This window comes from Hemitrygon akajei, chromosome 29 (assembly GCF_048418815.1).
Source record: "Hemitrygon akajei chromosome 29, sHemAka1.3, whole genome shotgun sequence".
NCBI lineage: Eukaryota > Metazoa > Chordata > Chondrichthyes > Myliobatiformes > Dasyatidae > Hemitrygon > Hemitrygon akajei.
This window is the reverse complement of record NC_133152.1, coordinates 2,745,173-2,760,271: the sequence shown is the minus strand read 5'-3', so window position 1 is coordinate 2,760,271 and position 15,099 is coordinate 2,745,173. Positions and strand designations below refer to the sequence as shown.

General features: G+C 41.2%; 1 protein-coding gene across 1 annotated transcript in view; it reads left to right on the top strand.

Annotated features, from left to right (window-relative positions):
- Positions 1 to 1,228: 1,228 nt before the first annotated feature.
- The window catches only part of LOC140718554 (proproteinase E-like), an 80,274-nt gene continuing 66,403 nt past the window's right edge, over positions 1,229 to 15,099 (top strand). The window contains exons 1-3 of the mRNA XM_073032512.1: positions 1,229 to 1,318; positions 1,401 to 1,498; positions 1,631 to 1,759. Of these exons, the coding sequence (XP_072888613.1) occupies positions 1,271 to 1,318; positions 1,401 to 1,498; positions 1,631 to 1,759 (275 nt within the window). The 5' untranslated portion in view covers positions 1,229 to 1,270. The remainder of the gene's footprint in view (positions 1,319 to 1,400; positions 1,499 to 1,630; positions 1,760 to 15,099) is intronic.

Below are 15,099 nucleotides of genomic sequence, written 5' to 3'. Positions count from 1 at the left end.
TGTTAAATTACAGGGAAGCTAAACAATAAAATGCAAAATTATAATAAATTAGATTGTGAGGCATTTTATCATGTGTTATGTACCCCTAGGGTTCATATTTTCTGTGGATTATCACTTTAAAATGTCGGGAGAAAGAGACTGACTTTTGGACACTGTTTGAGCTGTTACAGAGAGAGGGAGGTGACCAATGCAGAGACTTTGTGTGTGTGTGAGAGAGAGAGAGATTGATGTCATGGTTTCTCTTCAAGCTTGTTTACCTTTCCACAAGGACACTTGCCTGCTTGTAAAACTCTTACAGAGAGAGGAGGGCGGAACAGGTTGATGGACAGCTGGTGTCCAACACGTGGAGATAAAAACCAGGTCCACTGTTACACAGACAGACACACAGTTTTGGACGAGTTTTGTTGCACCCACAGGAAGGTGGAGTTTTTGGAAGATCGATTCGGGGAAATTGATCAGTGGCTCTAGCAGTGTGAAAAGGTGTGACCAATGGGGAATTATTTTGTGTGTTCACCCTCGCCTGGGTGATAATTCCATCACTGAAGAACAGTCGTACGTGTTATGGTCATAGTCGGTGACTACAACAGGATTTTGGAAGACAATGGGAAGATTGATGGCATCAGCTCACCTCTCACCTCTCTCTCTCTCTCCAGCGTTACTCAACTAACTACCTCAAACTGAACTGAACTCTCTTCAACATCGTAAGACTCTATCCAATCACCCCGAGGTTTGGAAGAGCCTAGTTTTGTTCCTATTTCCACACTTATGTACATATATATCATTGCTAACCTGTTTAAGATATTTGCAATTATAGTACTGTATTGCGTAGTTTACTAATAAACACTATTAGTTTATAGACTCCAACGTGTTTTCCATTTCTGCTGGTTCTTTAACCCATCACGGGGTACGTGACACATGTAAGAGGTACTTTCAAGAGACTGATAACAATAGGACTGGTGGTATATGCTTTCTCTCTGTTTTAGTTCTGAAATCTATCCATTATCTCATTGTTGTTTATTGGATCTTGCTGAGCTGTAATTGACGGTACTGCACTTCTATCAGCTTTAGTCATATTGTAAATTTATTATATAACAACTTTCTTTCCCATAGCCAGTATCTATTTCTGTGCTTTTCATTACACTATTACTTCTCCAAGTCCCAAAACAACAGTGATGGTGTTCGTTGACAGGACAGCACTCAGTGTTGATTTCTTTTGCTTGCAGCCTATGCTTTTGAGTTCAGTTGTGGAGATCCCGTCTATGAACCAGACATGGATGAAAAGAGTAACATTGTAGTTCCATTCAGCTGGCCCTGGCAGGTAAATCAAGTCATAGACTTCATCTATGCAACAAAGTAACTTTCTGATAGTGCAAACAACCCTGTGTGTTTGTTGTGCATAGGTTTCATTACAAGCAAAAAAAGGAATTTCCTACTTTCATATGTGTGGAGGAGCCCTCATTGACCCCATCTGGATCCTGACTGCTGGCAAATGTATTAAGTGAGTATTGTCTGAGGAGACTGTGGCTTTCCGCCTTTGGTACGTCCCACTTCCCGCATGTGGCCAGAAATAACTTGTTTATACATTCTTCTAATTGTACTTGACACTAATGTCATGTTCTTGTCTTTAAAGTGAAGGTATTAAGTATCGCATTGTACTGGGGAAGTACGATTTGACACTGACTGAAGGTTCAGAACAATACATCGAACCGATCAAAATGATTGCTCACCCGATGTTTAATCCTAAATGTATCACTTGTGGGTAAGTCCAGACCTCAGTAAGAATCCATTATTTGCATCAGTTTTCCATGAGCTTTTTAAAAGGTCGACCTTACAAATGTGCAAACTAGGAGCAATTTTAGGCCTGTACTGCTAATTAACTCTCATCAGACTCAACTTACCTTGTTTACCTCTGCCTTAAGAATAGGCAAACATGCTGCCCTATGAGAGAAACAAATCAATTAATTAACCCCTCCCCCACCACCACTCACTGCTTTCAACTCCAATAGATACATACCTGAGCAGGTCAATGTTCCTCAGGAAGATAGGTTTCCCTTTCCAAGTATTCATCCATTACATCTTCCATTGCAGTAACATCCTAAGGAGACTGCCACACACTGTAGCCCGGATAATGCCTCACCATTGTCCAATATATTTCCCTACTTTTTATTCAACTCCCATGGCAATAAGATGATGGTCTGTTAGCCCAGTACCTGTGCAGGAGCTTTCTGACAGTCATACTGCACTGGGACAGCCAGAGCACTGAGCACTTCAGAGAGTGGCAGTCATCATTTGTTAAGAAAAAAGCTTCATTATTTTTCTCTGCCGATAGTTGGCTCTGGAATCACAGATGCATATAGATCAGTTTTGAGAATGAAAAGTTGTAGCAATGACAGGATTTAAAGTTTGCAGTGAGAGACACTGGAGATTGTGAGTATAGGCAGGACTGTGAACCATCCTGGGTTGGGATTGCTAAATCACATTACTGTGCTGTGTTGGACACCAAGGGCAGTCAATATTCATGGAGAAATGTATTGTCAATTAAGTATTAAATTTAACACCTTTAAGTGTGATTAAAATTTCTTTTCTTGTCTTGATGATATTCTTCTGTCCGCTCCCGAAATTAGATATTTAAAAGTGGTCTTAGAATGCAGCAACACACACAAAATGCTGGTGGAACGCAGCAGGCCAGGCAGCATCTATAGGGAGAAGTACAGTCGACATTTCGGGCCGAGAACCTTCATCAGGACTGCATTCTTAGAATGCAGCACAGGATGGGTGAAGATGGATCAATACCTGAAATCACTGGACACCTCACTTACTTCTCTTATACACTTAATGAAAATAAAAGTTTCCTGAGGGTATAAAACAAACAGATGAATCACTTGTTGTCTGACCAAAGGAATGTTTCTCCCACTACCTTTGGAATAGATACTACTTCTGGTCTCTTAATAAAAGCCTGATCATTATCCATTAGAAAACTATTGGATTGGGGGCAAGGCTGACACCACCAATAGTGGATCCTTCATTTCACAGTCACACACATGCACAGGTACTTTACTTTGTTAACACACAGATACAGTGTATACAGAATCATACAAGAACAGACGGATAGTTTCAGGTGTATATTTGCATCCATTCACACACACAAATCCACATAAATATGCTTACTTCAAGAATAAAAATTAAATAGTCTCTCCTCCAGCACACCACTTCCCCCTCTCTAGGATATGTTGATGTTGTGATTATCTGCCAATTTATCTTAGGCTGATTGAACCTGAGGTTAGTGTGTTTGTAGCTGAGTAACAAGGAACATATGACTACGATAATAGGGTTATATTACAGACCACCCAACTGTCCGAAGGATTTAGAAGAATTAATTTGTAGAGAGATCACACAAAAGAGATTGTTGCCAGAAACATAAGGTTGTTAAAGTAGGTGATTGACTGGGACTCCCATACTGTAAAATGATTAGATGGGATAGAGATTGTCAGTTGTGTTCAGCAAAGTTTCCTTAATCAGCACACACAAGCCCAACAGGCTTGTGCAATACTTGACCTGAACGAGACAGGGCAGTTGCCAGAAGTTTGTGTAGGGGAACACTTTGCATCTAGTGATTGTAATGCCATTAGTTTTACAGTAAATAAGGACAAAGATAGACTGATTGCTTAGACATGGACTGATTAGGGATAGTGAGCATGGACTTGTGTGTTGTAAGTCATGTCTAACCAATCTTATAGAGTTTTTTGAGGATGTTACCAGGAAAGTTGATGAAGGCTAGGCTGTGGATGTTTTCTACATTGACTTCAGCAAGATATTTAACAAGATCCCATATGGGATGTTGGCCAAGAAGGTTCCTTTTTTTTTGGCATTCAAGACGAGTTTGTAAATTGGATTAGACATTGGCTTTGCAGGAGAAGTCAGAGAGTGGTAGTAGATGGTTGCCTCTCTGACTGAAGGCCTGTAACTAGAGGAATGCTGCAGGGACTGGTGTTGGGTCCATTGTTCTTTTTCATCTATCTCAACAATATGGATGATAACATGGTTAACTGGATCAGCCAATTTGAAGATGACACCAAGTTAGGGATGCAGTGAAGGCCTGAACAGATTAAATTTGGCAAAGTTATTTCCCATGGTAGGGGAGTCTAGGACAAGAGGACATGACTTCAGGGTTGAAGGATGTTCATTTAGAACTGAGATGCGGAGAAATAGTCAGAGGGTGGTAAATCTGTGGAATTTGTTGCCATGAGCGGCTGTGGAGGCCAAGTCATTGGGTGCATTTAAGGCAGAGATAGATAGGTTTTTGATTAGCCAGGACATCAAAGAGTATGGGGAGAAGGCAGGGGATTGGGGATAACTGGAAGAATTGGATCAGCCCATGATTGAATGGCAGAGCAGACATGATGGGCTGAATGGCCTATTTCTGCTCCTATGTTTTATGGTTTTATAGTGGACAGCGAAGAAGATTGTCAGAGCTGGCAGTGGGATTTGGAATGGCAGATGGAATTTAATGCAGACAAATGCAATATGTTGCTCTTTAGGATACCAGCCAGAGTAGGTCTTACACATTGAGTGGTTGGACACTGAAGAGTGCGGTAGAACAAAGAAATCTGGGAATGCAAGCCTATACTTGATTGAAAATGGCATCACAGCTAGATAGTGTCATAAAGAAAGCTTTTGACATGTTGGCCTTCATAGGTCGTAGTCTTGAGTGCAGGAGTTGAGGTGTTGCATTGAAGCTGTATAAGACATTGGTGGGACCTAATTTGGAGTATTGTGTGGTTTTGTTCAGTTACCTACTGAAATGATGTAAATGAGATTGAAAAAGTACAGAGCTGGGACTGGAGGACCTGAGTTATAAGGAAAGATTAAATAAGTTAGAACTTTATTCCCTAGAATGTTGAATATTGAGAGGAGATTAGATAGAAGTGTACAAAATTATGCGTGGTATCGATAGGGTAATTGCAAGCAGGCTTTTCCCACTGAGGATGGGTGGGACGACAACTAGAGGTCATGTTAAGGTGAAAGGTGAAATACTTAAGGGGAACGTGAGGGGAGAATTCTTCACTCAGAGGGTAGTGAGGGTGTGGATTGAGCTGTTAGTACAAGTGGTGGATGTGATTTTGATTTCAATGTTTAAGAGAAGTTTGGATAGGTACGTGGATGGGAGGGGGGTGCAGGTCGATGGGCGTAGGCAGCTGAAATGGTTTGACTCTGACTAGATGGGCTGAAGGGCCTGTTTCTGTGCTGTAGTTTTCTATGACTCTGAAAGAAAGGAAGTATGAGAGGGTGGTTGGATTTACTATTTTCACTTCAGTGCTAGAAGCCTCACAGGTAAGATGGATGATCTGAGAGTGGATCAACACATGAAACTGATATTGCAATCACAGTAAGGTGGTTGAGGAAACAACAGGTCTGAGGTATAGAGGTATGTCAGAGCAGTGTGTAAGAGTGGGGGTCTGTGTTGTACTGCTAATGAAAGAGAGTAACTACAGGAGTAGTTAGAGAGAATGTTCTGGAGTGTTCAGCCAGGGAGGCTGTATGGATATAAGATCACTTTAATAGGGTTATAACTACAGACTTCCAAATAGTCCACAGGAATTAGAAGAACAGATATATAGGCAGATCATGGAAAGGTGTAAAAACATCAGATTGTAGCAATGGACAGTTTTAACTTTCCCAATATTAACCAGGATTGCTACAGAGCAAGGGGCTTAGATGGAGATAAAGTTGTAAAATACATTTAGAAGACTTCTCTGACGCAGTATGTGGAAATACTGCTGAGGAGGGGGCCTAATCCTGGGGATTACCTGACCTAATCCTGGGGAACAAGGGTGGGAAAGAGTGTGAAATTTCTGTGGATGAATCCTTGGGAACAGTGACCATACATTTCTAAGAAGATCATATTGATCCTTGAGCTCAGGCCCTAGACTGAGGGAAGGTAGATTTTGACTGGACCTGACAGATGTAGACTGGGAGCATCTGCTGGGGGTCAGAGGACAACATCCTCTGAAGGTTGAAGGTGAGATAGTAAGTGTTCAGGGTCAGATTGTCATGCTCAGAGGCAAAGATAATGGTAAAATTAAGGAAACTCGGCAAAATAGATATTGAAGATTTGATCAGAAAAAAAGTAGGAAGCGTGTGTCTTATAGGAAATGGTATCAGCTGAGGTATACAGGAGAGGATATGAGGAAGACAAAAGGAGTGAAAAAAGGGGCTATGAAATACACTTGGTGAGAATCTGAACCAGGTTTATGTTGTGAAAATAAACCTGATTCTGATTCTACCTTTGGTGAATAAGATTAAGGAGAATCCAAACAAATGTTCTAAGTGTACTAGAGCAGTACTTTACTATTCTCAAATGTACTCTTTCCTTGGTAGCCAATGACTAGGGGGTAATCTATGTGTGGAGTCAAGGGATATGAGCTGGGTCCAAAGTGAATACTCGTCATGGGTATTCACCAGAGAGAAGGGCATAGAGGATGGAGAGTTAAGGGGGAGGGTGTCAAGTGGTCAGTGATGTTCTGGATAATGTTTGTAGCAGGAGGGAAGAAATGTTAGAAATAGGGGAACACATTAGGATGGGTAAATCCCTGGGGTCTGGTGGGATCTAAAGGAAATAAGGCAGGGAACAGAAGGAGCCTTTTCTGGTTGGCTGCTGGTGACTAGCGGAGTAACACAGGAGCTAATGTTGGGACAGCTTGTTTTTATGTTATATGTCAATGATTGGGATGACATAATTGATGCCCTTGTGGCCAAGTTTGAGGATGATAAGAAGATAGGTGGATGGACAGGGAGTGTTGAGGGAACAGGGACGAAGCAAGACTATGAAGACATTAAGAGAAATATAATGGAATACAGTGTCTGCAAGCATATGAACATGCACTTTGGTAGAAGCTAAAAGTGTAAACTATTTTCTAAACGGAAAGAAAATTCAAAAATCTGAGTTGCAAAGCGGCTTGGGTGTTCTTGTCAGGATTTCCTAAAGGTTAACTTGCAGGTTAAGTCTGTGATGAAGAAGGCAAATGCAATGTTAGCATTCAGTTCAAAAGGACTAGAATATAAAAGTAAGGATGTAATGCTGAGGCTTTATAAGGTACTGGTGAGGCCTCTCTTGGAGAATTGTGAGCAATTTTGGATCCCTTATTTAACAAAGGATGTGCTGATATTGGAGAGGGTACAGAAGAGGTTCACAAAAATGATACCGAGAAAGAAAGGCTTATCATTTGAGGAGCATTTGATGGCTCTGAGCCTGTACTCACTGGAATTTGGAAGAATGAAGGGAGAATCTTATTTAAACCTATCGAATGTTAAAAGCAGGGTAGACAAAGGAGATGCAGTAGACGTGGTGTACTTGGACTTTCAGAAGGCCTTTGACAAGGTGCTGCACATGAGGCTGCTTAGCAAGATAAGAGCCCATGGAATTACAGGGAACTTACTAGTGTGGGTCGATCAGATTGGCTGATCGGCAGAAAACAGAAGTGGGAATAAAGGGAACCTATTCTGGCTGGCTGCCAGTTACCAGTGGAGTTCCACAGCGATTGGTGTTGGGACTGCTACTTTTTACAATGTATGTCAATGATTTGGACTATGGTACTAATGGATTTGTGGCTAAATTTGCTGATGATACACTGATAAGCGGAGGAGCAGGTAGTGTTGAGAAAACAGAGAGCCTGCAGAGAGACTTAGATAGTTTAGGGGAATAGGCAAAGAAGTGGCAAATGAAATACAATGTTGGAAAGTGTACGGTCATGCACTTTGGAGGAAGAAATAAACAAGCAGACTATTATTTAGATGGGGAGAGAATTCAAAATGCAGAGATGCAAAGGGACTTGGGAGTCCTTGTGCAAGATATCCTGAAGGTTAACCTCCAGGTTGAGTCAGTTGTGAAGAAGGTGAATGACATTTTGGCATTCATTTTTAGTGGCATAGAATATAAGAGCAGGGATGTGATGTTGAGGCTCTATAAGACACCTGTGAGACCACACTTGGAGAATTGTGTGCAGTTTTGAGCTCCTTATTTTAGAAAGGATATACTGACATTGGAGAGGGTTCAGAGAAGATTCACAAGAATGATTCCATGAATGAAAGGGTTACCGTATGTGGAATGGCTGGCAGCTCTTGGGCTGTATTCCCTGGAGTTCAGGAGAATGAGGGGGGATCTCATAGAAACATTCCAAATGTTAAAAGGCCTGAACAAGTTTTATGGCAAAGTTATTTCCCATGGTAAGGGATTCTAGGACAAGAGGGCATGACTTCAAGATTGAAGGATGTCCTTTTAGAACTGAGATGCAGAGAAATTACTTTAGTCAGAGGGTGATAAATCTGTGGAATTTGTTGCCACGAGCGGCTGTGGAGGCCAAGTCATTGGGTGCATTTAAGGCAGAGATAGATAGGTACTTGATTAGCCAGGACATCAAAGGTTATGGGGTGAAAGCAGGGGAGTGGGGATGACTGGAAGAATTGGATCAGCCCATGACTGAATGGTGGAGCATACTCAATGGGCTGAATGGCCTACTTTCCTATATCTTATGGCCTTATGAATGTTGAAAGCAATGTTCCCTCTAAGGTGTGCACATACGCACAAAAGAATTTAAACTGCATGCAAATGGTTGTCATCTATCTTGTTGGCACGTTAAATATATTTCATGATTGTACACAATCACATTTCCTTTTTTCAGTTTCTGAAGTGGATGCTGTTGACAATGTGGAATTTATGAAGATTTGTCTGCAGATCTTTCTGCAGAACTGGCTTATTTATACTGTTTTTATAGAAGAAATTATTTTTTTCATGAGTATTATTTTATTTCTTTTAAACAATAAACAACAAACTGGACTTGGTAGTTTATTATCCTTAGAATAGCTTCAGTTTTACTTCCACTTAAACATTCAGTGCATGCATGTCACTGGGCAAAAAATTGACAGAACAAGGCTTTTGCACACACTGGTCATTACAAATTAGAGGGAACATTGGTTGAAAGGCCAAGATAGAGTGGATGTGGAGAAGATGTTTCTTATAGTAGGAGTGTCTAGGACCAGAGGGCACAGATAGAATGGATTTGGAGAAGACATTTCCTATAGTGGGGGAGCCTAGGGCCAGAGGGCACAGCCATTTAGAACGGAGATGAAGAATTACTTTGGCCAGAGGGTGGTGAATGTGTTGAATTCATTGCCACAGGTGTCTGTAGAGGCCATGTCATTGGGCTTATTAAGGCATAATTTGATAGGTTTTTGATTAGTTCAAGCATGAAAGGTTATGGGGAGGAGGCAGGAGAATGCGATTGAGAGGGTAAATATATCAGCCATGAAGAAATGGCGGAGCAGAGTTGACGGTCTGAATGTCCTAATTTTGCTCCTATGTCTTATGCCTTGTGTTTTTTTTTGGAGATTGCTGGGTCTCTGACGAAGATTTTCACATCTTTGTTAGCCATGAATGAGGTACAAGAAAACTGGAGAATAACTTATTATGTCCCCTTGTTTAAAAATAACTAGGAATAAGTTTGGAAAACTGCTGGCCAGTGATCCTTCCATCAGTAGTAAGGAAGTTGGTGAAAAATCTGAGGAACAAGAATCAAAATCAGAATTGGGTTCATTTTGTGGACCTATGTTGTGAAATTTGTTGTTTTGCAGCAACAGTACAGAGCAAGATATAAAAAAATTGGTGTAAGTTACAAAATAAATATGTAGTGCAAAAGACAAATAATGAGGTCATGTTCATGGGTTCATTGACTGTTTAGATATCTGATTGTGGAGGGGAAACTGTTCTTAAAATATTGATTGTGGGTCTTCAGACTCCTGTATCTCCTCCTTTCTGGTAGTAATGTGAAGAGGATGTTGCTGCCAGTTAACTGAACTTTGAAAACTCACACTCGATCTTCAATCGCACTTTATTTACTTGTGCACAAGGAGAATATCATGGTCCCTTCATCACATTGTTCTAAAGTATGAGCAAAGAAATGCCATTTTTATACAGAAATTGGCTAGTGGATACATATATTAACCAATTGGTAACCTTGTGTAGATTCAAATTCCTTATTTGCATAATCAAACACCAATCACATTACGATAATATCGATGTTATTGGCTAATAGAATCTACATGTTAAAGACCGATAATACTTCAGTAAGTAAAGTAAGTGTCAGCCGAGAATTCTTCATTTGCATCTTTTCTTTTTCTTGGTATGCCAAAAGGGTATGGTCCCCTTCCATGTAAAGGAAGCTATGCCCTGGGCTGACTGCATACTATCTGTAAACTATCCTTTCCTTTCCTCAAAGTACATTTATTATGAAAGCATGTATACCATATACAACCTTGAAGTTCACCTTGCAGGCTTCCACAAAAAAAGAAACGTAATAGAGTCCATGAAGAATCCCACACAACAAAGATCAAACATTCAATGTGTGATAAAGAACAAATCATGTAAACAAGTAATACACAGAACATGATCTGCTGCCACGGAGCCAGTTCAGGGCTGAGGCAGGGGGAGCTGGTGCAGGATCCCAGTGACTGCAGAGCCAGTTCCGTGCTGAGGCGAGCAAGACACGAAGCAGTAGGCCGAACACCAGTTTGTCCTCCATTCGGCCTCAACACCTTAATCTATTCAATCTGGATTTGTGCCAGATCATCAGTTCATTTTTCATCCTTGGGCCTGCCACTTCAATCTGTTCCAAAGTTTCAATTCAGCCTGAAGTCCGCTCCAGCAATGGGCATGGCATTCTCGAGAGTCCAGTTTGCCAAATCCTTTAGGATACAGCAAAAATGCAAGATCATTCAGATGTTTCAAAAACTCAACCCCCAAAGGGAAATTACAGGTTGCAGATTGCACTACTGTCCAGGCGATCCAAGGCTGTGTGAAGAGCCAATGAGATCACATCTGCTGTAGACCTGTTGTGGTGGTAGGTACAGTATATTGCAGCAGGTCCAGGTCCTTGCTGAGAAAGGAGTTAATTTTAGCTATAAACAACCTCTCAAAGCACTTCATCACTGTAAATGTAAGTGCAACTGGACGATAGTTGTTAAGGCAGCTCACCCTGCTCTTCTCAGGCACTGCTATGATTGTTGCACTTTTTAAGCACATGAGAACTTCTGACTGTAGCAATGTGAGATTGAAAATGTCTTTGAACATCTGCTGGTTTGTTGGCACAGGTTTTCAAAGCTTTACCAGGTACATCATTGGGGCCTATCGTCTTGCGAGAGTTCATCCTTTTGAAAGACATTCTGATGTAGGCCTCCTAGACAGAGATCACAGGGTCACTGGATGTTTACTTTACTTTATTGTCACCAAACAATTGATACTAGAGCGTACAATCATCACAGCAATATTTGATTCTGCGCTTCGCACTCCCTGAAGTAAAATATCGAACTCCCTGAAGTACAAATCGAAGTAAATGGAATAAAAATATAAATTATAAATCATAATTAGAAAATAGAAAAGGGTAAGTAAGATAGTGCAAGTCAGGTCCGGATATTTGGAAGGTATGGCCCAGATCTGCAGTCTTATCACAGCTGGAAATAAACTGTTCCCAAATCTGGCCATACGGATCTTCAAGCTCCTGAATCTTCTCCCAGAGGGAAGAGGGACAAAGAGTGTGTTGGCTGGGTGGGTTGTGTTCTTGATTATCCTGGCAGCACTGCTCTGACAGTGTGCGGCGTAAAGTGAATCCAAGGATGGAAGATTGGTTTGTGTGATGTGCTGGGCTAGGTTCACGATCTTCTGTAGCTTCTTCCGGTCTTGGTCAGGACAACTTCCATACCAGGTTGTGACGCACCCTAGAAGGATGCTTTCTACAGTGCACCTATAAAAATTAGTGAGGGTTTTAGGGGACAGGCCAAATTTCTTCAGCTTTCTCAGGAAGTAAAGGTGCTGGTGGGCCTTCTTGGCAGTTGGATGTTGCAGAGATCTTAACAGCTGTTGTTTTATTCTCCCTTTCAAAGGTGTTGAGCTCACCTGGAGTGAAGCATCACTGCCATTCATGATGTTAGGTTTTGCTTTGTAGGAAGTAATGGCCTGCAAACTCTGCCAGAGTTGATGTGCATCCAATTCCACCTCCAACCTCATGTGGAATTATTCCTTAGCTCTTGAAATAGCCTTCTACAAGTTGTAGCTGGTTTTCTTGTATAGTACTGGGTCATCAGACTTGAAAACCACAGACCTAGTCCTCAGCAGACTATGAATCTCTTGGTTCATCCACAGTTTTTGACTTGTATATGTATAGTCCATTCTTGTAGGCTCACACTCATCCACACAAGTTTTAATGAAGTCAGTGACAACTGTGACGTATTCAATCAGACTGGAAGATGAATCCCTGAACGCAGTCCAGTCCACCAAGTCAAAGCAGTTCTGTAAGCACTGCTGTGCCTCCCTTCTCCATACCTTCTTTGTTCTCACTACTGGTCAAGGTTGTCTTCAGTCACCTGTCTTCAGTCTCTGCCTATACTCAGAGAGTAGATGTACAGCCAAATGATCTGACTTTTCAAAGTGTGGGCGTGGGATGGAACAGTAAGCAATTTTGATAGTAGGAAAACAGTGGTCCAGTATGTTAGTTCCTCTGGTTCCACATGCAATATGCTGGTGATAATTATTGAGAGACTTTTTCAAGTCTCTGGTTAAAATTCCCTAAAATGATGGGGAAGGTATCAGGGTGCACTGCTTCATGCCTTTTGATAATGTTGCTCAGTTCATTTAAATCTTGTTCTCTCAATTTTATTTACGTCTTTCTTGTAGGTAAATGATCAGAACTGCACATAATACTCCAAATTAGGCCTCACCAATGTCTTATACAACTTCAACGTAACATCCCAACTCCTGTATTTAATACTTTGATTTATGAAGGCTAATGTGGCAAAGACTCCCTTTACATCCCTATCTACCTGAGTTGCCACTTTCAATGAATTATGGATCTGTATTCCCAGATCCCTCTGTTCTACTGTGCTCCTCAGTGTCCTGTTCACCATTTACGTCCTACTCTGGTTTGCCCTTTCATAGTACAACATCTCTCACCTGTCTGTATTAAATTCTGTCTGCAATTTGTTAGTTAATTTTTTTCATCTGGTCTAGATCCTGCTGTAAGATTTGATTACCTGCAAGGTGTGGTCGGCAGATTTGTTTGCTCACAAACAACAATGGACCCAGCACCGAACCATGTGGCACACCAGTAGTCACAGGCCTCCTGTCAGAGAGGCAACCACTCTCTGGCTTCACCCTCAAAGACAATGCCTAATTCAATTTACTCTGCCTCATCCTCAATGCCAAGTGACTGAACCTTCTTGGCCAACCATGTGGTAACTTGTCAAAACCCTTTCTAAAGTCCATCTAGGTGAAATCCACTACTTTGGCTTCATCCACTTTCCTGGTAACTTCCTCAAAAAACTCCATAAGATTGGTTAGACATGACCTACCACGCAACAGCCATATTGACTGTCCCTAATCAGTCCCTGCCCATCCAAATACTTGTATATCGAATCCCTTAGAATACCTTCCACAAACTTACACACTACTGATGTTAGGTACACTGGCATATAATTTCCTGGCTTTTTCTTAGAGTCTTTCTTAAACAACAGAGCAACAGTACCCATCCTTCAAATTCTCTGACAAGTCTGTTCTAAAGACATTGTCTTTAAATATCTCTGCTAGTGCCCCTGCAATTTCTTCATTAGCTTCCTACAAGGTCTGAGGGAACACCTTGTCAGGCCCTGAAGATTTACCCAGCCTAATTTGCCTCAAGGCACCAAACACCTCTTACTTTGTAATCTGTATACTGTCCATAACCTTACTGCTGTTTTGCCTCTCTTATATAGACTCTATGTCCATGTCCCAAGTAAATACAAATGCAAAAATTTCCCTGTCTCCTTCGGCTCCATGTGTGGATGACCACACATTCCCCTGTCTCCAGGAGGACCAAGATTGTCCCAGATTATCTTTTTGTTCTTAATATATCCGTAGAATCTTTGGGATTCTCCTTCACTTTGCTACAGCTACTTCATGCCTTCTTTTAGTCCTTCTGATTTCCATCTTAAGTGTTTTCTTGCATTTCTTACATTCAAATACCTCATTTGCTCGTTCCTCTCTATATCTGATATGCACCTTCTTCTTAACCAAGGTCTCAATATCTCTGGAAAAACCAAGGTTCTCTAAACCTGTTATCTTTGCCTTTTATTCTGACAGGAACATACAAACTCTGTACTCTCAGAATTTCACCTCAGAAGGCCTCCCACTTACCAAGCACACCTTTGCCAGAAAACACCTGTCAGAATCCATACTTTGCAAATCGTTTCTGATATCATCAAAATTGGCCTTTCTCCAATTTAGAATCTCAACCCTTTGGCATAATTATCTTAAAACTAATGGCATTATGATCATTAGATGTAAAGCGTTCCCCTACACAAACTTCTGTCACCTGTTCTGCCTCATTTCTCAATAGGAGATCTATTGATCTATTAAGTATCACACTTTCCATTTTTGGGAGCTCTGTGTATTGGTTAAGGAAACTTTCCATAGAACCATAGAACATTACAGCACAGAAACAGGCCTTTTGGCCCTTCTTGGCTGTGCCGAAACATTTTTCTGCCTAGTCCCACTGACCTGCACACGGCCCATATTCCTCCATACACCTCTCATCCATATACCTGTCCAAGTTTTTCTTAAATGTTAAAAGTGAGCTCACAACTACCACTTCATCTGGCAGCTCATTCCACACTCCCACCACTCTCTGTGTGAAGAAGCTCCCCCTAATGTTCCCTTTAAACTTTTCCCCCTTCACCCTTAACCCATGTCCTCTGGTTTTTTTCTCCCCTAGCCTCAGTGGAAAAAGCCTGCTTGCATTCACTCTATCTATACCCATCATAATTTCATATTCCTCTATCAAACCTCCCCTCATTCTTCTATGCTCCAGGGAATAAAGTCCTAACCTATTCAACCTTTCTCTGTAACTCAATTTCTCAAGTCCCGGCAACATCTTTGTAAACCTTCTCTGCACTCTTTCAACCTTATTAATATCCTTTCTGTAATTTGGTGACCAAAACTGTACACAATACTCCAAATCCGGCCTCACCAATGCCTTAAACAACCTCACCATAACATTCCAACTCTTACACTCAATACTT